The sequence below is a fragment of the Carassius carassius genome, chromosome 23 (assembly GCF_963082965.1).
Source record: "Carassius carassius chromosome 23, fCarCar2.1, whole genome shotgun sequence".
Taxonomy (NCBI): domain Eukaryota; kingdom Metazoa; phylum Chordata; class Actinopteri; order Cypriniformes; family Cyprinidae; genus Carassius; species Carassius carassius.
Window position 1 is genome coordinate 7,949,264 of NC_081777.1, and position 24,958 is coordinate 7,974,221.

At 40.0% G+C, this 24,958-nt stretch overlaps 1 protein-coding gene across 1 annotated transcript; it reads right to left on the minus strand.

The window, feature by feature from the left end:
* Positions 1 to 5,470: 5,470 nt before the first annotated feature.
* vwa7 (von Willebrand factor A domain containing 7) lies at positions 5,471 to 23,770 on the minus strand. Its single transcript, XM_059506142.1, has 16 exons — positions 23,455 to 23,770; positions 23,083 to 23,319; positions 22,403 to 22,499; positions 22,199 to 22,327; positions 20,688 to 20,883; positions 20,240 to 20,415; positions 20,023 to 20,135; positions 13,132 to 13,248; positions 10,197 to 10,403; positions 9,049 to 9,175; positions 8,440 to 8,592; positions 8,254 to 8,346; positions 7,876 to 8,153; positions 7,661 to 7,797; positions 7,324 to 7,483; positions 5,471 to 6,684 (listed from the first exon to the last, which is right to left on the minus strand). Exons 1-16 carry the CDS (start codon positions 23,689 to 23,691, stop codon positions 6,100 to 6,102), a joined length of 3,042 nt encoding a protein of 1,013 aa, XP_059362125.1. The 5' UTR covers positions 23,692 to 23,770; the 3' UTR covers positions 5,471 to 6,099.
* Between the last annotated feature and the right edge of the window lie 1,188 nt (positions 23,771 to 24,958).

The following is a 24,958-nucleotide window of genomic DNA, read 5'->3' on the forward strand; positions in this document are numbered from 1 at the left end:
GTGCATGCGATCTTGCAGTTGCGGTCGCGCTGGGGCTGATGCACGGCGGCGACCGCGATGGCGGGAATCGCACATGATCTGGTGAACGGGTTGGAGACGGCTCGTCCTATCTCCACCCATGTTTACTAGATCTAGAGCTCGTTCTCGAGGCTTAGAAAACCAGCGAGGCCTGGAAACCAGCGCTGTGGTTTTTCGCCCTCTGAGACAGCTTGCTGCTGCTGTTGCATGCTCTCTCGTCGGGCACGCTATGAGGAGTGTATCCGTGCATGCGATCTTGCGGTTGCGGTAGCGCTGGGGCTGATGCACGGCGGCGACCGCGATATCGGGAATCGCACATGATCTGGTGAACGGGTTGGAGACGGCTCGTCCTATCTCCACCCGTGTTCACTAGAACTAGAGCTCGGTCTCGAGGCTTGAAAACCCATGCTGTGGTTTCTTTGTCCTCGGAGGCAGAGCTCGCTGCAGCATTCATCTTTTCTGAGGAGATTGATGTCTGTGTGACTGAGTAGCATATATATATATATATATATATATATATATATATATATATATATATAAAAATATAGAACATGAACGCTGCCGAGGCAACGCGTGTATTACATTGTTTCATCTTTATGTGAGTTTTCTTTTTTCTACACCAGACAGTGTTGACTCGTCTGGTTGTTGACTACTATATATTAATATTTATCTGACTATGTGAAGTCAGATGTGCAGGGGCTCTAGGGATGTAATTTCTTATGTGAGAACACGTGTGTACCGCTCTTCCTCTGAGGAGGTTGAGGCGGTCAGGGGCTGCTGGGCGGAGCAGTCCCAACCATGTTCCAGCCCCTCGTGCCGGGGGTTTCACTTTTGTACTCCGCAGACGCTAGAGTCAGAGTGGCGCTCCCAGGCCGAAGGCTTCTAGTGGAAAGCAGTTCTATGGACCGTTGTTTTCGCTGGATAGCCTTCATCATAACGTTCTGACGCGTAAGGCCTAGGACGTTTTGAGGGCCAGGTCCCTCTGAGGAAGAGTGGTGTACACCACATTACACGGTGCCGGTCTCTCCTCAGTGCCCTCAGGAGATCGATCTGCCAACCCTGCCGGTGTTCCAGGGTGCAGCGATCTCCAGCGAGCGCTTCTCTCAGTTACCGCCCGGAAACGTAGCGGTGCTGAGAGGCTCGCTACCTCTACGGAGGTATCTAGAGCAGCTAGTATGGTCGTCCCCTGCTGGTCCGCCGCTTCAGGACACTGAGCTAGTGACTCTAGGCACACCAGAGGCCAGTCTCGTGAGACTGGTTCCCTTAGGAGGTCACATGGCAGTGTGGGAGCCCCTGCCAAGTGTACTTCACGGGGTCCTGCCCCGAGCAGGCTCTGGTCTAGTCTTCCTAGCAGACGACATGGGTCTGAGGCACGTCGTTTTTAGGAGACTTCAGCTACGAGAGTCCTGAGGCTGCGGCTCAGGACCTCGTAGGGCAGGCCCCTCTGGGGAAGAGCGGTATACACCGCATTACACGGTGCCCGTCTCTCCTCAGTGCCCTCAGGAGATCGATCTGCCAACCCTGCCGGTGTTCCAGGGCGCAGCGGTCTCCAGCGAGCGCTTCTCTCAGTTACCGCCCGGAAACGTAGCGGTGCTAAGGGCTCGTGACCTCCTGGGAGATTTCCAGAGCAGCTAGCTTGGCGGTCTCAGTGGGTCCTGCACACTGTAGTGAGAGGCCACAGAATCCAGTTCTGGTGGGCCCCAAGCAGGCTCTGGTAATGGAACAGAAGTAGACTCTCTCTGAGGACGGAGACCATCGATGTGGTCCCTCCTTGGGTTGCAGAGTCCGGTCCTACAGCCGGTATTTCACTGTTCCAAGGAAGGATGAGGTGTTGTGTCCTTTTCTAGATCTGTGCTTTTTGAACCTCTCAGTCAGGGGACTGAAGTTTAGCACGCCTGCACAGGCCAAGTCCAAGGACTGGTGTGTCACGATCTATCAAAAAATGTACTTATCTCCATCCTTCTTCATCGGAAGTTCCTGAGGTTTGCTTTTGGGGGCAAAAGCCTACCAATATGGCTCTTCCTCTGGCCTTGCACTCTCACCCCACACTTTCACAACTCAACCACATTGACGATTGGTTGATATCAGCTCAATCTGAGCAGATGACGGTTCTGCACCGAGGTGTCGTTCTCGCTCACATGAAAGAGCTGGGGTTAAGACTTAACGCCAAGAAAAGTGTGCTTTCTCCAGTTCAGAGAACCACTTATCTGGGCATGGTGTGGGATTCGACCACGATGCAGGCACGTATGTCACCTGCTCGGATCGAGTCGATCCTCACTGCAGTCGCGAGAGTGAGAGAAGGCCGGTCACTCACTGTCAAGCAGTCACGGAGATTGCTGGGTCTGATGGCAGCTGCGTCCAACATGAATACTATTGGCCTGCTGTACATGAGACCCCTACAGTGGTGGCTCGAGACCAAGGGGTTCTCCCTGAAGGGAAACCCACTTCGCATGCTAAAGGTCACGCGGCGCTGCCTACGTGCCTTGGATATGTGGAGGAAGCCTTGGTTCTTGTCTCAGGGCCCGGTGCTGGGAGCTCCTTGTCGCCGCGGGATGCTAGCGACAGACGCGTCCCTCACAGGCTGGGGTGCAGGCATGAGTGGCCACCCTGCCCGCGGCCTGTGGAGTGGTCACCATCTGACATGGCACATCAACTGCCTGGAGATGCTGGCCGTGCTTCGTGCACTTCGTTATTTTCTCCCAGACCTAAGAGGTCACCATGTGTTGGTGCGCACCGACAACACAGCGGTGGTCTCTTACATCAACCACTAAGGAGGTCTGCACTCACGCCATTTATACAAATAGCGTACCAGATCCTTGTGTGGGCCCAGGACGAATTCCTCTCGCTCAGAGCAGTTCACATTCCTGGGCATCTTAATATGGGAGCAGACATCCTGTTGAAGCAGGGGCCAAGGCCCGGGGAATGGCGGCTTCACACCAAGGTGATGAAGCAGAGTTGGGCCAGACTCGGGTGGATCTGTTTGCGACTCGAGACACATCGCACTGTCCCCTCTGGCTTCCTCTGACTCATCCAGCTCCACTGGGGCTGGACGCCATGTTACAGACATGGCCGAGGCTTCATCTGTACATTTTTCCCCTGATTGCTCTGCTCTCGGGAGTTCTGGAGAGAGTGCGCCGGGATGGAGTCCGGCTGCTGTTAGTAGCCCCGTTCTGGACAGGCCGGGTATGGTTCCTGGGCCTGATTTCTCTTTTTGACGGCACTCCATGGGAGGTTCCCGTCAGGAGAGATAACCTCTCGCAGGCGGAGGGTGCGCCCCCGCATGGAGCTTAGAGGCTGTAGGTGTTGTCTCTGAGGAGGCACAACTCTTAGCTTACGGTCTCTCAACCAAGGTTGTAAGACCGTTCTCCAATCCAGAGCTCCCTCGATGAGGAAACTGTATGCCTTGAAGTGGAAGCTTTTCACTTCTTGCTGCGGAGACCACCAGCTCGACCCAGTTAACTGCCCGTATGGTACAGTGCTGGAGTTCCTGCAGGCTCTCCGCAGGGTTGACCCACTCCACCATGAAGGTCCATGTGGCGGCCATGGTGGCCTACCGCGCCCCTCTCGGTGGCCAGTCAGTGGGCAGAAACCCTCTGGTTACATGTTTCCTCCATGGTGCGCTGAGGCTGAGGCCTCCGGCCAGAAGAAGCTTATGCTAAGCGGTGATCAGGATGTTATCCTAAGCCTCAAGTCCTCTGATCTCCCCTCTCCTGGGGGTCAAGACTCACTCCTTCTGAAGTTTGGCCATTTGACGGGTTGTCCCCGAATTCTGTCAGGCTCCTTCTCTTGCTTTAGCTGTGCTCTTCCACACTAGGCAGAGATTTGAAAGTCTGGCGGCGTGGGCATTCTCGTTCTCCAAATGTCCTCAACGCAGCTCGAGTTCCTGAAGAGGAACGTCTAAGGTTACGTATGTAACCCTGGTTCCTTGAAGGAACGAGACGCTGCGTCGCAGTGCCACACTTTCGGCATCTCTGGCTGGCGCTTGCTTCATCCTTTGAGGCTGACTTCCGGCTTTGCCGCTCATGCTTTATGCTTCCTGGTCTCTGACGTCACCCGCCTATGACGTCTCGCCCTTCCTTTGGACTGATTATACACATTATTCAGAGACGTCACGCTGGACGCGTTCCCCAAACGTCCTCGACGCAGCGTCTCGTTCCTTCGAGGAACCAGGGTTACATACGTAACCTTAGACGTTCTTGAAGTCTATTAAGGAACTCATGAATTGAGTGCTGGAATGCCATATAGGGACCTAAATCAATCATCACATGATAATCAAACCATTTAACAATGTGTTCATTTACATGACAAACAATTCACTAAAATAAGTCATATATAAGCCTCTTATATAAGTGTTTGGAGTGGTGTAGTCATAGTGGTGTGCATGTTGGATGTTATGGAAACTCTTAAACCATGGTATCAATCATCCTGGCCCTTTGGTCTTACCCTTGGCCTGCATACTGATAATTACAACAAAAGTTGTCAATGGTTTATATCTCAGTGTTTTTACATGCAAGATAATAAGAGTTCTTCATTCATTCTGAGTCATCAATAAAGGTTTAGTAATGTAATAATTTGTGGTTCAGTGAGCCAGATTAATTCAGTATCTGCTTAAACTGATTTAATTTGTGAACATTTTGGCTCTACACTTGCTGTGCAGTATGTTTTGAGTCATTCATAAGTCATTCACTTGCTCTACACACTGGTCACGCTGTATCAATTCCTTCCCCTGGAGGAGCCTCCAATGTTTACAAAAATAAATAAAAATAAATAAATAACAGTTTGAATGGTGGTTGAATGTTTTAATTCAATTAACAGGCTAATAACAATTTATTATATTTATTTAATCTTAAATTTATTCTCCAACCACAATCAAGGTCACCATACCTGTATTTTTTTTAGTAACTCAAAAACCTTGATTAGCTTTGATTAGGATTGAATTTAAACCCTTGAGGACAGTGGACCTCCATGGCCATATTTGAGGAACCCTGATATAATTCATGAACACTTGAGTGATTACCGCAAACCTGTTACTCCCTGTTTCAAAAACATGGTCTCAAATTAGTTTAGTCAATCCAGATAATCCAGTTAAGGTTATCAGTTCACTCTTTTTAAATTTTTTTAATTGTGACAACTTGAAATCATTATATTAGATTTACTTGTAAGTTTTTGTTTGTTCAAAAATTCTGACACAATAATAAAAATATCCTGAACATTCACAGAATATACATTCCCTGAGTAACATTTCTTGTTTTTCTGTGTCCTAGTATTTAAATGGATAGTACACCCAAAAATAAAAGTTTTCAATAATTACCATTCTATTGTTCTACATGCTTATAATCTTTGTTCATCATCAGAACACAGATTAAGATATTTTTGATAACATCTGAGAGCTTTCTGATCCTGCATAGACAGGAATACAACTCCCATGTTCAAGGCCAAGAAAGGTGGACATTGTTAAAATAGTCATGTGACATCAATGGACTAAACCTTAAGCCCAAAGTATACTTAACTTTTTACGCTTACATAATGGACAGCATACAGTGTTTGGAACGGGAATTCCATCATCAGAATAGTACATGCATACTGTAGGCACACCACCTGACTTTTGTAAGAGCAGATACTTTGTACGCGGAGGTCGCACATGCACACTGAAGTTATTTTGCAGTAATCAGTTATTCCACAGCATGGCAACACTGTCCTGGGCCATTGTTTAACAGTAGAAAACTAAACTAAAAAGACAGAACAACAACAACAACAAAATAGCGGAGATTACAACAACAACAGACGCTCACATTGACAAGTGCTTGTGAGTGAAAGAGTATGATACAGCTCAGCTTTGGTTTAAAAGAGTAAAAAAATTTTTTTTTTTATCAGTCATTACTTAAAGGAGAATATAGAGCAGACATTGGACATGGATGAAGAAGAACAAAGATCTTATGGATTTGGAACAACATGAGGTTGAGTAATTAATGACATAATTTTTATTTTAGGATGAACTATCCCTTTTTAAGCATTCTAGGTACTAAAGACTAGTAATGTGTGTCAACACAGAATTGCATAATAAGAGTAACTTAACAAATTTCATTTGTGGTCACAGATAAAGCTCAGTGTTAAGTGGCCCCACAACATGAGAACTAGCCATGAAGTAGATTCCCCACTGTGCGCCTTGTTCTTTTCTCGTAATGCCCTTTCCTGACTGGCTTTGAGATGACAGTGCCTCATATTCCCCGCTCTATCCCACAGCACTATCTCTGCATGAGGGGCACAGCAGCTTGAGGAATAATGCATCATTATGGGTTTCCCCTTAGTCCATTCACTGATGTTCACTGGATGATCCCCCTTCAATAACTGGACCACGTCCAGCCTTTGTTCAGATTCTGTTCCAAAGTGCTGTTCTGAGGTGTCCATTTGTGGCTGTATTAATGGAAGATGGACTCCTCCTGTGGACTCTTCATGATGTTGTGGGAAATGTTCTTCATGTCTCTGCATAGACACTTCGGACAGAATGAGAGTGCCTTCTCCTTTTGCCAGCTGTATGGATGCCAGTCCAGAGTGACCTCTGTCTTTTGCTACAAATGAGACTTTCCATCTGCTCTGAGAGCACAGAGAGGGGCAGGAGGACTCCACGTGCAGGGAAGAACATCCCGGAGGCATTTTATCAGGCTCCTGGAATTGTTACATGACCACATGTAAACATTTATAATGTCTTATCCACATATGAGACAGTAAACCTATAAATTAAGTCACACTTAAACCCCATACAAAGTTCTGGTGTGTGCTCCCCCGCCAACCACGGTGTGTTTCCATGTTGTATGGAGATATTCCATAGGTGTAATGTTTTTTCTTTTACTGTACAAACTGTTTTTTCTATTGCCCTACACCATCCTCAAATCTGGCTTGTGAGATCCACTTTCCTGCAGAGTTTAGCTCTAACCCTAATCAAACACACCTGAATTTGCTAATCAGTGTCTTCTGGATCATTAGAAAATCACAGGTAGGTTTGTATGATTAGGGTTGGAGCTAAACTCTGTAGGAAAGTGGATCTCGTGAGCCAGATTTAAGGATCACTGCCCTACACCAACCTTACACCTAAACCTACATCTCACAGGACACTTTCTGCATTTTTAGATTTTCAAAAAACTTGATTGCTGATGATTTATGAGCTTGTTTTCTCACGGGCCTAAAAATGTCCCCACAAGGTAAAAATTGAATGGTATTACTGTCTTTGTGGGGACATTTGGTCTCCATAACGTGATAAATACCAGGTACACAAACACACACAAAGAGACATTTGATGGTTCTTACCTCTAGTATCACTGCCAGATGTACAACAGCATAATTTGAGTCTGGTAGGTCTTCTGCATGAACATTCAGAGTCAGGGTGATGGCTGTCCCTGGCTGGGCAGTATGAGGAGTTCTTAGTTCAACCTCCCTCTTCACAGAGCCCCTTTCACCAATAAACAGGCTAAAAATATAATAATATCAGTGATTAGCATTTAGCCCCCTTCTGGCTGAAATATAAAAGTGTATCAGTCTTGAACTGATAAATGTTCAATCGGTGAGCAGACATGTTTTATATACAATTAGTAGGACTAAATGCTGGTGTATGTGTGTCATTTAGCTCTCCTTTTACTGTTCTCACCTTTGTTGGTCAGGGTGGGAAAGATACCCCTGGTCATCCTTTGCTGAAAGTCTGAAGTAACGGCTGGGGCCATGATTAAAAATCTCAAAAACCACAGTTGAGCTGTGACCAGGAAGAAGCTGTGGAGCTGAATGCACCTAGGGATGAAGGGCACTTTTCATTAGCTTATTTATACTTTGACAGCACATAATTTTTTTAATTTATTCCATTCATACTTGTATCTGTACATGTGTCGGTTGAATCATCTCAGTGGAAACTCTTTCGAGCAAATTTCCCCTTCTATCATTTCCAGAGAGACGCATGCTGAATGGCATCCTGGGAACTGAGTCCATGTACCCCACTAGCTCCACTTCAGACAAATGAGAAGATGTGGAGTTTAGCAATACCTTCTGCAGGCTCTCCCCATTAGGCCCCAACAGGGTCACGTGACTGAATGAGGCCTCCTCATTGGGTGACATGCCTGTCACAGCAACCACTAAAAACACTGGGACTCCTATGAAGAATTGTGGTGGTAAGAACTCACATAATCATCAATCGTGTATAAAAAATGTATTAAGTATCACTCAAATGGTTCAAAGAACAATGAGAAAGACCTGCTATAGGGCTGCCCTCCACTTTCCTCAGTCCTGGATGTGTCTCATTTGCTTCTCTTGCAAAATAGTACAGGAAGTCCAAGCTGCTGTCACCTAAAGGGTTAAACACATGGCTGTAACATAGTTTTATTACTAACTTAATCATTTAACTATATTAAGACTGGATGCTTTTGCAAGCATTTTCACCTAGTACGTTGAATGTCATTGGCCCAATGGTTTTAACTGTGAGCTGCCATATACCTATCTCTATCGGAGGCAGCAGGTTTATTCTATTTAGACCCTTAGACGAGTGTAGCACTGCCAGAGGACTGTCAGTACCAGGAAGAGATTGTTGAACACCTGAGAAATAAAGATAGGATCTTACAAAATTAGGAAATCTACAATGTACATTAAGTGATTCACCCTGGGGAGACTGTAATGTGAAGTGCCAGATTATGAAGTGCCACAGTTGCTCAAAAAGGTGTGAGACTGTACAGAGATTACAGTAGGTGGTACAGTGAGAGCAGACATAGAATAAAATTTTTGTTAAATGAATTAACTGTTGAGAGTCAAGCGGTTAAGGGATATTTCCGTCTTTTTTATGACATTAGAGAAAGGACTATGCTGTTTGAGGTTACAAAGATCATTCCACCACCAACGTACATAAAGATTTGAGCATTTTTGTATGGCTATTAAGGTTGTGACACACTACTGAAAGTGGACATCAAAGAACTAGTGGTGAGGAAAGCAGACTGTGTTGTGCTTAGGTACGTTGATAGATTGTATGCTTAAAGTTCTCTGTGTAAGTATGGGTACCTGAGGGACTGACAAGCTCGCAATGTGTAAGCTGACCAATGATGTGCAGCATCACTTTTGTCACAGCTTTGTCCACTCTGAAGGAGTTTGATGAATTTGATTCACTCTCTGCATGAAGCAGAGTCACCTATTTAGAGAAATAAACATGGTTATGCAGAATCATGCATTCACAATCCTGACAAGACTGTTATTAAATAATTAGCTCACTTCCAGAATAAAAATACCCTGATAATTTACTCATCCCGATGTCATCCAAGATGTTCATGCCTTTCATTCTTCAGTCAAAAAAAAAAAAAAAAAAAAAAAACGTTTTTGCTGAAAACATTCCAGGATTTTTCTCCATATAGTGGACTTCAAAGGGAGTCAACAGGTTGAAGGTCCAAACTGCTGTTTCAATTCAGCTTCAAAGGTCTCTAAATGATCCTAGCCAAGGCATAAAGGTCTTATCTAGCTAAACAAATAGTCATTTCTAAGAAAAGAAAAAAAATAATTAACCACAAATGTGGACCTCACACATTATATAATCACGTTGGAAAGTTCACGCGTAGTGTAGCTGGAAGTACCGACCCAGTGTATACAAAATCGAACATGCAAAGGAAGTTGAACGGCCTTTACAAAAAAAGTAAAACAATGATGTCGGACGATTTTGAAGTTGCAGGAGAAAATGAGATGGACTTTTTCGCCTTACCCTACCTTTTTGAAGCATGTACACAGACGAAGAACTAACCACGCATGACCATTCCAACGTGATTACATAATGTGTGAAGCTGCGCATGCACATCGCAGAGCTAGTGCAAGATGAGCATTTGTGCTTAAAAAGTATATACATTTTTATTTTTTTTAGAAAACGACCAATTGCTTCACCAAATAAGACACTTATTCTTCAGCTAGGATTGTGTAGAGCCCTTCGAAGATGCATTGAAACTGCAGTTTGGACCTTCAACCCATTGATCCATATTGAAGTCCATTATAAGAATAAAACTCCTGCATGCTTTCCTAGAAAACCTTCATTTCTTTTTGACTAAAGAAAGAAAGATATGAACATCTTTGGTGATTACATTATCAGTAAATTTTTTTTTATTCTGGAAGTAAACCTTTAATTCTTAAAACAGGTCTTTTGTTCCTCTTGTATTTCCAATTGACTCTACCTTGCTGGAGGTGGTAGTGTCTTCTACAATGGCTGACACATCGCGGATGTCTGTTTTTGTAGTGAAGATAGTCATTCCTCCAGACAATGAAGAAAGAGTAGAATACACAGAGAATCTACCAGGAGATAAAGATTCTCTTCTTTTCCTTTTTCTCAACCCTTTTCCTCTTCCTGTGAGACTTAGATCTTCAGTAAGCAAAAAGTTGACCTAGCACGTACCAAAATTAGATGCATGAAAACAATGCCTCTGTTTCAAAACCTAGGGTGACCAAACGTGCCATTTTCCCAGGACATGTCATGGCCAGAATTTAAAATATCCACGTTTTGGTTTTGTTTGTGATGCGCAGACCAATTGTTGTTTGACAAAGTACCGTGAGAGCTCTAGACAGCAGACGGCTTCTTGTGCTTTTGAATCGCTCTCACAGTACTTTGATGTCATACACCCATGTTCAGTGCTGCTTCAAGTCAAACATTAATATATACAGTCGTGGCCAAAAGTTTTGAGAATTACATAAATATTTGAAATTGGAAAAAGTTGCTGCTTAAGTTTTTATAATAGCAATTTGCATATACTCCAGAATGTTATTAAGAGTGATCAGATGAATTGCATAGTCTTTCTTTGCCATGAAAATTAACTTAATCCCAAAAAAACCTTTCCACTGCATTTCATTGCTGTCATTAAAGGATCTGCTGAGATCATTTCAGTAATCGTCTTGTTAACTCAGGTGAGAATGTTGACGAGCATAAGGCTGGAGATCATTATTTCAGGCTGATTGGGTTAGAATGGCAGACTTAACATGTTAAAAGGAGGGTGATGCTTGAAATCATTGTTCTTCCATTGTTAACCATAGTGACCTGCAAAGAAAAGCGTGCAGCCATCATTGCGTTGCATAAAAATGGCTTCACAGGCAAGGATATTGTGGCTACTAAGATTGCACCTAAATCAACAATTTATAGGATCATCAAGAACTTCAAGGAAAGAGGTTCAGTTCTTGTAAAGAAGGCTTCAGGGAGTCCAAGAAAGTCCTGCAAGCGCCAGGATCGTCTCCTAAAGAGGATTCAGCTGCGGGATCAGAGTGCAACCAGTGCAGAGCTTGCTCAGGAATGGCAGCAGGCAGGTGTGAGCACATCTGCACGCACAGTGAGGCGAAGACTTTTGGAAGATGACCTGGTGTTAAGAAGGTCAGCAAAGAAGCCACTTCTCTCCAAAAAAAACATCAGGGACAGATTGATCTTCTGCAGAAAGTATAGTGAATGGACTGCTGAGGACTGGGGCAAAGTCATATTCTCCGATGAAGCCCCTTTCCAATTGTTTGGGGCATCTGGAAAAAGGCTTGTCCGGAGAAGAAAAGGTGAGCGCTACCATCAGTCCTGTGTCATGCCAACAGTAAAGCATCCTGACACCATTCATGTGTGGGGTTGCTTCTCATCCAAGGGAGTGGGCTCACTCACAATTCTGCCCAAAAACACAGCCATGAATAAAGAATGGTACCAAAACACCCTCCAACAGCAACTTCTTCCAACAATCCAACAACAGTTTGGTGAAGAACAATGCATTTTCCAGCACGATGGAGCACCGTGCCATAAGGCAAAAGTGATAACTAAGAAGCTCGGGGACCAGAATGTTGACATTTTGGGTCCATGGCCTGGAAACTCCCCAGATCTTAATCCCATTGATAACTTGTGGTCAATCCTCAAGAGGCGGGTGGACAGACAAAAACCCACTAATTCTGACAAACTCCAAGAAGTGATTATGAAAGAATGGGTTGCTATCAGTCAGGATTTGGCCCAGAAGTTGATTGAGAGCATGCCCAGTCGAATTGCAGAGGTCCTGAAAAAGAAGGGCCAACACTGCAAATACTGACTCTTTGAATAAATGTCATGTAATTGTCGATAAAAGCCTTTGAAACGTAAGAAGTGCTTGTAATTATATTTCAGTACATCACAGAAACAACTGAAACAAAGATCTAAAAGCAGTTTATTTTTATTAGTTTTTGAAAACTAATATTTATGTAATTCTCAAAACTTTTGGCCACGACTTTACATGTATTTGCATTACTTTGACCATTCTCTGTAGAGCCTACCTTCTCACGCTCCACGATTGGTCGATTATGTACAATGTCTGCATGTTATTGGTCAAATGATCATTACCTTCATTAAGTATGAAAACAGGAAACCAAAGCCAAAACCTGGATATTTTAGGCAAAATAGAAATCCTGGCCAGGACATGTCCTGGGAAAATTGTACGTTTGGTCTCCCCTACAAATTTTTATGTTGCCTTGCCTACATATTGTAGGCCAGCGATTCTCAATTCCAGTCCTCGCAACCCCCTGCTCTGCACATTTTGTATGTCTGTCTTATCGCTTCAGACGTTTGTTCTATTCGAATGTAAGTGCCTTGCGAATTAGCCATCAAAGGATATTCCGCCATGATTCCAGTTTGAAGAGAACATATATGATCCATTCAAAGTGCACTGAAGTGTGCGAGACATAAAATTAAATTGTATTTATTTACCGAGGTATCTGATGTCACACTTATCCGTGTGTGAAGATGTTGTGCATTGCAAATCCGTAAATTAATGTTCTGAAGTGAACACTGTGTAGGGACCATGTCAATGGGAACACAGTTCACGCACGGAGCTCACTTCTAACAAGCTGATTATCTGAATCAGGTGTGTTAACAAAGAGAAACATACAAAATGTGCAGAGCAGGGGGTCGCGAGGACTGGAATTGAGAACTGCTGCTATAGGCAACAGCTTTCTGAAGTAGCATCATAGCTGAAATGGAACATTATTAGTAACTGATCTGGAATATGCTTCACATTTATAGCTCTCTGCCCAGGAGAGTCAATAGAGTTTGATGTTAGCTTGCCTCTAAGCTACCAACAAAATACCCTAACTATTGAATGTTTTAAACAGTGTGTGTTTCTGGTTTACCTTTGTTTGCTTCTCCAGTATGAGCGCCTGGACTGCACGCTGCAAATGATGGTCTTTAGGGGAAGCGTCTGTGAATACAAATATCTCTGACAGTGGAGGGCTATGGGTCAGAGCCATCTGCCCCACAGACCCATTCACGCACATAAGACACACAGAGAGAGACATACTTAGAATGTACATCACTGTAGTATAATTTATTTATCTCACCCATATGTGTTCCATAGCATTTAAACCCATAACAATGATATTGTTAGCACTATGGTCTACCACTTGAGCTAAAGCATATACAAAAAAAAAAGTGTTCTCTGTAAATAGCACCATCAAATTTAGGGCAAATTACTTAATTTGAAATGGTTAGTGCGAAGTAGTGTTTATTATATTTTTCCAGGCCCAGTTTACTAAACATAAGCTGTGTGTCAATTAGGGGCTGCATACTTTTAAATGTGGCCTTTCTCCTGGGCCATGAAAGATACAACATGGATCCTTCACTGCTGTGGAGGAAATTGTAAACATATTCATTTCTTTTTTAAATATTCATAAATGTACAGTACTGTGCAAAAGTCTCAGGCCACTAGTATTTTCACCAACAAAAAATGGATTTAAGTCAGTTATTTATATGTTTTAACTGACTTAAAACCATTTTTATTTTGGTGAAAATACTAGTGGCTTAAAGGGTTAGTTCACCCAAATATTAAAATTATGTCATTAATGACTCACCCTCATGTCATTCCAAACCCATAAGACCTCCGTTCATCTTCGGAACACAGTTTAAGACATTTTAGATTTAGTCCGAGAGCTTTCTGTCCCTCCATTGAAAGTGTATGTACGGTATACTGTCCATGTCCAGAAAGGTAATAAAAACATCATCAAAGTAGTCCATGTGACATCAGATGGTCAGTTGGAATTTGTTGAAGCATCGAAAATACATTTTGGTCCAAAAATAACAAAAATGACAACTTTATTCAACATTGTCTTCTCTTCCGGGTCTGTTGTGAGCGTGTTCATGGCACTGTTAACGTATGATGCTGCTGACGTGTTTTCTGGCACGCCCAATAACAAAGATAACATGTCAGCAGCAACACACATTTTCAATGGAGGGACAGAAAGCTCTTGGACTAAATATAAAATATCTTAAACTGTGTTCCGAAGATCTTCGGTCTTACGGGTTTGGAATGACATGAGGGTGAGTCATTAATGAATGATATTTTGAATATTGAATATGAAATTTTAATATTTGGGTGAACTAACCCTTTAAGACTTTTACACAGTACTGTAGTTGATGGCTAACCTGTTATTTCTAATAATAACAGGGCAAACACCATATATTTCCTTTCAAATGCTTATAAATGAAATACATACATTTATATTTGGTTTCTGATGTCAAATCCTTGAAGAAAACTCACATTTAAAAAGGTGTTTTGAGGGCAGTGATTATTGTTAAATTTAGGGCTGCTCCGATCACGATCGGCCGATCGTTATCAGTAAAGCCGGTTCTCTAATCAGCGGTAAATTCCATCAGGTGCGTGATTTCACATAGAGCGGCTGTTACTACACAGAGCCATTGTTAACTGAGAAGCTGCGCAAATCCACGTTCATTTTCAGCGTTTATTTGCGCATCTTCTCAGTTAACAACGGCTCTGTGTAGTAATAGCTGCTCTATGTGACATCACGCACCTGATGGAATTTACCGCTGATTAGAGAACCGGCTTTACTGACGAGTTGCGCATTAATGATCGGCCGATCGTGATCGGAGCAGCCCTAGTTAAATTCACCAAGGTGCTATTTTGAGTTTCCGGTTGTTGTGATTGACTGCTCCCAAGTAAAACCTTTCGTTTCTGCAAAGTAGGTAGTAAGTAATTTGAGAAGGTAATGATAGCAGCTTCTTGGTGGAATGCTGTCTTTTTATTCAGGAGAGGTATACCCCAAATATTAGTATGACAAATCACTCTTTGCTTGAATAAGACCAGGGACGTGCACAGACATTTTGAGGGGCAGGGGCTCAAGTGAAATAAAGGGCACTTCTTATAATTAGTAAAAAAAAAAAATATATATATATATATATATATTTATATATATATATATATATATATATATATATATAAGTTTGATAAAAATGATCATTCTTGAAGGAAATTTCAGATGGCACTTAGAGGATTTTTCATCTGAACTCTTCATATTTAGAATAACCTAAATAACTGCATCAAACAGAGGGGCGTGTTTTACTAATAATTTGTTTATTTTTGCACAAGGTACATCGTTTTAATTATTTTGGTGTTATCAGAATACATAACACTTTAAAATTAAACTTACCAAAATAATTGAGTAAAAATTCAATAAAAGCCAATGTCATATATGTATTTGTGGTGGTATGGAATACTATTTTATAAAGGTTTCGAGGAAATAAAAAAAGTTAAATTACTTAAATAGTTAATTTATAAATATTGTTATTCTTAAAGCTTAATGTTAACTTATTTCTACTCAGTTTTATTTATTAATGTACCAGATGCAGTTACTCAGATTTACTAATTTTTTTAGAGTGTATCCTCCATCTGTTTGCATCTGTTAGATTTCTTCTAAACTCACCAATTTAGATTTCTAAATTTCAGGGGGAAAGACTCTTGATGTAAGTCAATAACTGGGGACGTTCTGTATGCAAATTAGGCGTCAACTAGTTAAAATGCGCACATTTGCATCTAATTGACAGGGAAATGCAGGTAAATAGGATAAACAAAATACCTAAAGCATATCACCTGGTGGTGATATATGCTTATTTTATTAACTTATTTTATTACATGGCTTGGTTGAATTCCAATGTAGAATGTGGTCTGTTATAACCAACAGACCGCTGTGCGGAGTATAACAGACCGTTGCCATGAAAACACAGAGCGTTGCTATGGACTCACAGGACTCTAACCATAGAGACGGAGCGGACTATTTTCTTTAGCGGAAGCAATACAATCGGGTTTAACAATCGGGGGAGAGGGAGAGCTTCAGAACTCCTGACCTGATATTTAGATACTATATTTCAATAAATATATTTGTTTGACAGGGAAGCTGTGTGCAAACAGAAATATATATTATTTTTCAAAAATAAAAAAAAGCATCCCAGAAAAAAGGGCACTTTCTCTCCAGGAATAAAAAGGGCAGGTGCTCAAGCCCCCTTTCATGTCTATGTGTGCACGTGCCTGAATAAGACCTAAATTCAGATTCAAACTGTTTTAATTTGAAAGAGAAATTTTGATTTGAACATATATTAGAGACATCTCACAGGAATATTATTTTCTAGTTAAACAGGAAAGACAAATAATTTGTTGTATTTTACACCATATTCTGTATTAGAGGAGCTGTTTTCTGTAATTTTGCATTGAAGAAACTGCTTGCTCTTTCTCTGTAAAGAAGAGCTTAAAATAGAGTATGGAACTGCTGTTGTCAACCAGACGAGATTTATGAAGTCTAGAGACATTGAAAGATATGAAAGTGGAATCAAACAAATAGCTGATTGCTCAAAGACAATTGTGGGTGGGGTTTTTCCAAGATTATTTTTGATTTATACGGTTCTCTGAAGGTTCAAATTATAGATGTGACCAGACAGCTTCTGGAACTGCTACGTTGACAAATGGGGGCAAAAAGATTAAGTCTGTTCAACAAGTGGCAGAGAGAAGCAAAGAAAGAAGAGGAAGTGGCTTTGTGGGCACATGTGTTGCATTTCCAATGATCATACAGACATACACTTCAGCTCCCCTCATGAAAGAGGAAGTTGACACTCCTGAGGCGTCAACATGGACACAGACTTATTCAATGCAGGGTGAAACTTTCACTCTAGAGAACATCCTGCCATGTAAAATGGTGGTAGATCAATCAAAAGTCATATTGAAGAGGGTCAGAGACAGTGGTGCCCATACATAACAACACCAGAACTTTGAATGCCACTTCATGCTGATGATCCAGTGCAACAAATGATCTAATGCACAGAAGAGCTTCCATCACTTTGTGGGCATGTGTTGCATTTCCAATGATCACTACAGAGAACGCTTCAAATTTTGTTAGTTATAATATTAACTTGATTGATTTTAATTATTTACTGGTCTAAGCAGTTTGTATTCTCTGTTAAACTAACATTCTGAATCTGCTTTCAATACGTACCAGTCCAGCCTACTGTATATCTTAATAATGGAAAATAAAGTTAATTGACAAGAGTGAGAGCTTGATTCACCAGTCAGTTTAAATCTGAGCTGGATCTGGCTCAGTGAGAGCTATTCTATTAACCAACTAGTGGTAAAGACATAAATAGATTACTGACTATGCAGAGTTCTCTGGCAAAGAAATGGGAAGTAGGGCACAAGTAGTCTAAAGAAATTTTGATCAGTAAAGCAACAAGATTTGTCACTCCATTTCATTTAAGAGAATTTCCCAGATTCAATAAAACAATAATTCCAAATTTCACCAGGGGTATGAAATGGGAATGTTTTGGACATAGATACAAGTTTGTAAGGAAATCTCAGATCTTCACTGGAGTAGTTAATGAGCAACAACAAAAAGTTTGAAAATTTTAATTGCACAATGAATGACAAATTGCATTTGAGAAAATCAACTGTTGGTCAAAAAGGAGGATTTATGTCAGAGGTATTAAACCCATGGCGACTGACATCAGATAACTGCTATTAATGTCCTAGTGTCTAAAACACTTTAAAGCAGTTTGAATGTTGATATCTAATCAAGATTTTATAGATAGTTTAAGGGCTTAATATACATAAATGCAGAGGTGGAAAGTAACGAATTACATTTACTCGCGTTACTGTAATTGAGTAGCTTTTTTGTGTACTAATACTTTTTAAAGTAATTTTTTAAATCTGTAATTTTACTTTTACTTAAGTATATTTTGTTTGAAGTATTGTACTTCGCTACATTTTAAAACACATTAATTACTGAGTAAAAAAAATAAAAATACAAAAAATAAATCGCTCCCTGGAAACTACGTCAGTAAATAATGGACAGGAGGGCAAACTGGCGCTACAATCACAAGAAAGATGCAGACGGACAAAACAGACGTTAGTGGTGCAGACACCGCTGAAAACAAAACCCTGTCATATTCTGAAGTTGAACTCGAAGGAAATGAAGTGAACCCTGGCCATATGTATGCTCTATTATGCAGTGTAAACTGTACTTGCCTAGGAAGACCAAACTAGCAGCTTATAAAATCTCGACAAGACATCAACCCTTCGCAAGAATGTAGAGGTAAGCTAAATAATTGCATCGTTGCATTGGTGGTTAAAATGAAGTTTTGACATTTTAGCAAGAGGTTTTGCACAAATTAGCCAAAAGAAAAGTGGTGATGAGTGTGCTATTTTTGTTTTAATGATGTGCGCGCGCATTTATAGTGCGTTCTTTCACTGTGTGATTCAGTCTCCTAAAATGCATTTAGAATGATCACAAAATTGAAGATATAGGGGCAGAAGATTTATATAATCTTTATATAATTTCATATATTAAATCAAAATCACACAAAGAATGCCATCTTTTCCTCCAAAAATAATCATGAATATATACATACATATATATAACAGTTCAGTAAACAAGTTAATTAAGAGACTTGCGTTTTAGACACCATATTGCCTTTTTTAACTCTATTTCTACAACAGAAAATAATTCCAAACACAGCCACCAAATCACAGTTTTGCGTCTCTGACCAACGTGACAGTTTCGTTCTTGAATGAATCAACCGTTTAAATGATTCGGTTCAATCGCAATGACTCACTTATTAACAGTGACTTGCTGACACATACTGGCCATTTTAATTTCACATTTAAAGTATCTTTTGATTTTTTTAAATAATTAATTTCTTATCATTTCAAATGAGTATTCAACATTTTATGTCTTGTATATCAAAACATTATTCATGCATTTGTAACTGCAGGTTAAATGCATTCTTGTCCTGCACTAAACAGTGTAATACATCTAAATGCCACTTCCAATGAATCTTCTGCATTTCCTCTGCATTAAAAGATGAGTTTGTTGATACTGATTTGCCTGGTAACAGCCCAAATGTTTTATTATTCTAAATAACTGATTCCTTTAATTAAAAACAACTAGTTTGAGATTAATAGACCTATCCCAGGGGTGTCAAACTCAGTTCCTGGAGGGCCGTAGCCCTGCAGAGTTTAGTTCTAACCCTGCTCCAGCACACATATCATGTAGTTTTCAAATAAACCTAAATGATTCAGGTGTGTTTAATTAGGGTTAAATCTAAACTGTGCAGGACTGTGGCCCTCCAGGAACTGAGTTTGACACTCTTGGCCTGTCCCATTTTTGCCTCCCTCCCACTGTTAAAATGTAACTAAGTAATTTTTACTCTGAGTAAATTTTAAGTGAGCTACTTTTTACTTTTACTTGAGTAGATTTTTAGACTGGTACTTTTACTTGTACTTAAGTAAAATTTCATTAATGTAATGGTACTTTTACTTGAGTATAATATTTTTGTACTCTTTCCACCTCTGCATAAATGAACCATGGTAAAGAAGTTTAGACAGGTTGGAGCCCCGTTTTGTTTTCAGACAGTTGAATATCACTTTCAAAAATGTCTGGTACAAATGCTGCTCGTCAACTGCAGCTATCGCGAGGCTACAAGAACAATCCTCTATAAGCTAGTTAGAACATCCCATTTAACAGTGCCCAATTCAACATTCGAAGGTGAAGCTTACGATGTCTGCATCATTCAGAGGATGCAGCCCGTGAACTGGAACACAGTTATTAACATGGTGGGAACAAAAATGTTGCTCATCCCCATGATTTTTATCAGTGGTCCACAAATATAGGGGTTTCCCTGTTGATTTGATCAATAGTAAGTCTGCAATGTGTTCAATGTTAATTGAGAATGTCAAATGTTATGGTTACCTGAATGGCAGAGAGACACATCTCTGGTTCATCTCCACCTCCAAGAGCGGTCAGATCCTCCATGTATTGCATGAACTGATAAGGGTCGTCTGTCTCCATCACTGGCCCAAAACCTGAGATATCATCATTGTACTTAATGTAGAACTAATTAAACATAAAACATTATAGATAAAACGAGAAGTTTTATTTCAGTGTAGGCATAAGATGATATTCTAACCAGGGTCATGAAAAGGCACTAGAATGAAGGTGCCAGGCAGACTAGTGCGTTGGCTCTTTTCACGGGCTTGTATGATGGAGAGGGCTCTGAATCGGGCAGCTGTGATCTCCTCAAACATGCTGCCGGTTGTGTCCATGATGAAGACCAATGCTGGTGGCTGCTGGACACTGAAGAGCCTACAGGTTTCCACAGACTACATCACCTTTGCGTTTTTTCATCATTGGATAATTGTGTTTCAGTTACTGTATTAGCAAATAACGAATAGCCCATCCAAAATATTTAAATAAAACTGTAGACAGGAAGGTAAAAAAGGCACAGACGTGCTAACATTTTCTCATGCACTCAATATTAACAAAAGGTGTGTCACACATGGTAAAAACAGGAATTCCACTCTTTCCGTGTAGATCACTGTAAGCAGTATTGATGTTAAATTAAATTGACCTCTGACCTGAGGAAGCTTTTGGGCCCCACCTCATTGCGGAGGTCTTGGAGCACTCTGAGGGTTGCTGTGGTTGCCAGATGGGCAGCTTCTTTATGGAGGTAGTGATGAGGGGAGAAGAGCGGAGATGTGCTGTCCTTGTTGATTCCCCCCTCAGCTCCCTGGTGACGACTACTGTCTAGAATCCCGCCGTGACTGCACTTTCCTTTAAATAACAAGACAAAACATGTTGTTTTCTTAAAAGAAGCTTACTTAATCATCAGAATGAATCATAACTCAGAATATCTTTATTAGTTTAGCAGATATGATTCTTCTTATAATGACTTACAGATAAATTGGTGAATCTCATGAAATTGTTAACAACATTTCCAGGTTATATTTCACCCCAAACTCAAGGTAATTCAAAATTTTATATATATATATAATATATATATTTATATATATATATATATATATAAAATATAATACAATATATATTTATATATATATATATATATATAAAATAATATATATATATATATATAATTATTATTTTTTTAATAGTAAAAGTAAATAAATTAAGACTATTTGAGGATATTTTGCAAAGTGGCACTATTTTTATGATGATTAAGCATCTCCTCCCCAATTATCATGATGCAAATTGTAAAGTATTTTTACTTAATCTTAAAACTTAAACTTTATTTTGGTACTATTTTATTTTATTTATTTTGGTAATGCCTCAATTTATGAATATTTAAATAAATGGTTCCAGTGATCTTTACTGTAATAAAATAAAAAGTACCCTATAATGAAAAATATAGATATTAAATATTAAATTGTTTTTGAAATACATTCATTTCATGCTAAGTATATTACATTTACATATTTATGTACTTAATAAAAAACACCAAATAATTTTACTTTTAGTATACTAAACTGGTATACTTAAAGTCTGTATAACTAGAACTTTGTGCATAATGCAATTTATTTGTGAGGAAGTAGTGCCAAAATCCAATTAAATACATATCGTGTACTTGATTGTGCTAAAGTGAAACTGTTGAAAGTAGGTACACTTTATGTATCTTGCATTTAAAGACTGATATTATTCAAAAATGATCATACATTCATCATCAATAGTGACAATAAAACACATTGTGCATTGTGCACAAGTAGTACTCCACATAAAGTTGCATTATAGTTTTAGATATGTCAGAAAATATGTTAATAGATTTGAACTGTATTTAGTATGAAATAAATGTATTTTAAATATATTAATTTTTTTATTACTCTAGGTACTGCAGTAAAGGGAATCCATGTACAAAAAAAAAAAAAAAAAAAGGATTTAATTAAATTTCAACGCATTACAGTAAATCAAGAAGGGAATGGGAAATAGTCTTAATTTTCACAAAATAATTTTACAAAGAAAAAAAATGTCTTCTAGGCTGGATTTTCTTTAAGCAAGATATAATTACTTTATCTTGTTTTCCTATCTTCATTTTGGGGTGAAAAGTGACCAGGACACTTTTTTTCACTGTTTTCACCTGGTGGTTTTACAGGGTAAGCGCTGAAATAGCCAGTAGTCAGCAGCGGTTCCGTGTGACGAATCATTTCCTCTAGCAGATTATTATAACAGCTAAATCTGTAGCACCCTGCACAAGTTGGGGTTTTCTCTGAAAACAACAAAAACATATGTGAACATATGAGTGGTTCATGACTTTTTGTAAAATGCTTTGTGAGGGACTCACCTGAAGCTACAGGAACTGACGGCTCTTCCGGGTGCAGAAGGTGGAGGTACACCGCTTGCTGACCCATCTCCACCCAGTTACTGTGACTATAAAAGTCCTACAACCATATGCATACAGTATGCATGTTTGAATGAGCCATTTTAGGGGGCGTGGAAGTCTTAAATTTGATAAAGAATATCTCTTTGAATTTGAGACTTTAGTCTTTGCAACTTTACAGACCTTCTTCATGCACCAAGAGCTTGTAACACTCCAAATAAAAAGGGAAAATTGAAATTGCATCATATGATGTCTTTAAAACTACAATGCTACAAACGTCTAATGACTAATACAACATGTGATTGTCATATCATAATATTACAACTTGAGTAATATTGGCCGATCAACCCTGTTGCAAAAAGACAGCATATTCTGGTTGGGTATGGTTTGAGTTGCTTTAAGTTGGTCCTTAGTTGGTTATAAACTGGTCGTGAGCTGATTTAATCTGGTCATCTGCTGATTCTAATAAACTAGCTCCTGCTCAGACTAACTCACAGCAAGCTTATAACCAGCTCAGAACCAGCTTAAACCAGCTCAAACCAGATGCCATGCTTCAGAACATACCTAACCAGCATATGCAGTTTTTTTCAAAAGGGTAATAAATATAATGTCGTCAGAATAATAAATATAATGTGTCAGCCAACCTGTAACGAGTGGAAAAGCTGACCCAAGCTACGTCTGGCCCCCTGGTACTCTTTAGCCTGGGACAACAGTACTGTCTGGTCCCAGAACTCTCGTAGCATCTGGGTGGCTCCTTCCACTCTCTCAGAGTCAAAGTGGTATACTGGATCAGAGCATGTGGAGCTCAAGAAATCCATTTCTGCGTTAGCACTTGCTACCTCACCCACAGCATGCCAAAACCCTCGACCAAGCCCAGTATACTGGAACAAACAAATCAGTGAGACTACATTTTTAAGTCATCACTATGCATCTAAAATATTTCTAAAACCCTTTTAGAGATGAAAACACTCGGTAAATAGCAACAACTAGAAATATTCATTTGGCATGATACCTACCAGCTCGTCATTATCAACATCATGTTGATGTTCCATCATTTTGCTTAGAGTTTCCATTGTGATGTTCAGTATAGCTTGTTCTGTCATGTACTGGTGTGTGTATGAATCCCATGACAACGTTAGTACGCGTGACCAGAAGTTGGGAAGAAAGGCTTGGCATATTGGCATAAAGTAGATGAACAGCACCAAGACACACTGGTGGGTCAAAATCCAGGAGCTCATCCCTTCACACATCATTCCACACTGGTTAAAACACCTGAACTGTTATAGAAAGAAACATTACACCTGCAAAGGGTTACACGTGAGACGGATGTGGTGAGCTGTTTTATTATACACACATCACTCTGTTTGCCTATTCAGAGCAGCACACGTAAATATACACAAACATAGATTTTTACCTTTTTAAATAAATAGTAAATTTTTCAGTTTCAGTTCATTTTACTGTTAAAGATTTAAAAGGCAGGCCTATATATTTTCAGCATTATAGATCTATAGATATATCACAAATTGAAACCAAGATTTTACGCCAGGCATTGTTTTATGAAAGCTATTGTTTTTATTTAAGAACATTTATCTTTCAGTTCTATCTACAGTATTAATATTATTAATTATAAAACTATACAATTAAACTATATTTGATTGTGTTTTTTTAATGACATATTTGGGTGTGGCTTCAATTCACCTGCTCAGTGTATTCAAATGCAGTTAAGTAAATTATAATTTTTTTGTTATAATGCATTTATGAATTTACAATGAGTTCTTAAACCAATACACATTATATGGGAGCACAAAAGAGGTATAAAAAACAGGTAATTATCTTACCTCTGCTGCCTTTTTGCTTTTGTGGTCTCAGTCTAGCTTTTTTCAGCTTGTATTTTTGTGCATTTTATCATTTGACAGATCCAAACTCCAATCAGCAATCAGAAATGCACATGGTGTGGTTTTCACCCTCAGACAAAGATGCTGTCAGCAATTTGCCTCCTTACCACATTGCGTGCAGCCTTTTGAATAACAGTAGCTGAATAGCAAGTTTTAAGACTCTTGTTTTTGTGAATATTTCTAGAGGTTCATCTAAGCTAAGTAAGAGACAGAAACATGCCTGTAACCTGCTAAGATGGATGTCCATGAGACACATATCCTCAAATCCTCATGACCCCAATATTGCATGCGTTTCCCTCCTTGTCTTCATTCTCCCCTCTCTCCACTGTTTTTTTCCCCTAACTTGCCCCATTTAAGCATGCTGCATTGACTCCACACAATAGTGCTGCATATATTAAGGGCCAGGGTGTCCCCCTTCCCTGCTCTTCATTTCTGTCTTTTGCCTGACACACTATTCTCACTTCCCCCAGTGCTTCTATTGTGATTTCATGGTGAAAGACTTCAGACATGTTGCTAACCAACCCCTCTCCTGGCATTAGACTTTATACCTAAGCTTTAGAAAGGCTTGGATGATAAAACTGCATTGTATTGTGGATCTATTGTAGTTTGTGAATTCAGCCTATAG

What these genes read in the sequence shown, in the direction of transcription:
- vwa7 (XM_059506142.1), bottom strand. Translation starts at nt 23,691, where the DNA reads ATGATGTGTGAAGGGATGAGCTCCTGGATTTTGACCCACCAGTGTGTC. An exon ending in TGTGTCTCTCTGCCATTCAG is followed by an intron (nt 13,249 to 20,022) that starts GTAACCATAACA and finishes TCTGTGGGGCAG; the next exon opens with ATGGCTCTGACCCATAGCCC. An exon ending in AATGACATTCAACGTACTAG is followed by an intron (nt 8,347 to 8,439) that starts GTGAAAATGCTT and finishes TTAACCCTTTAG; the next exon opens with GTGACAGCAGCTTGGACTTC.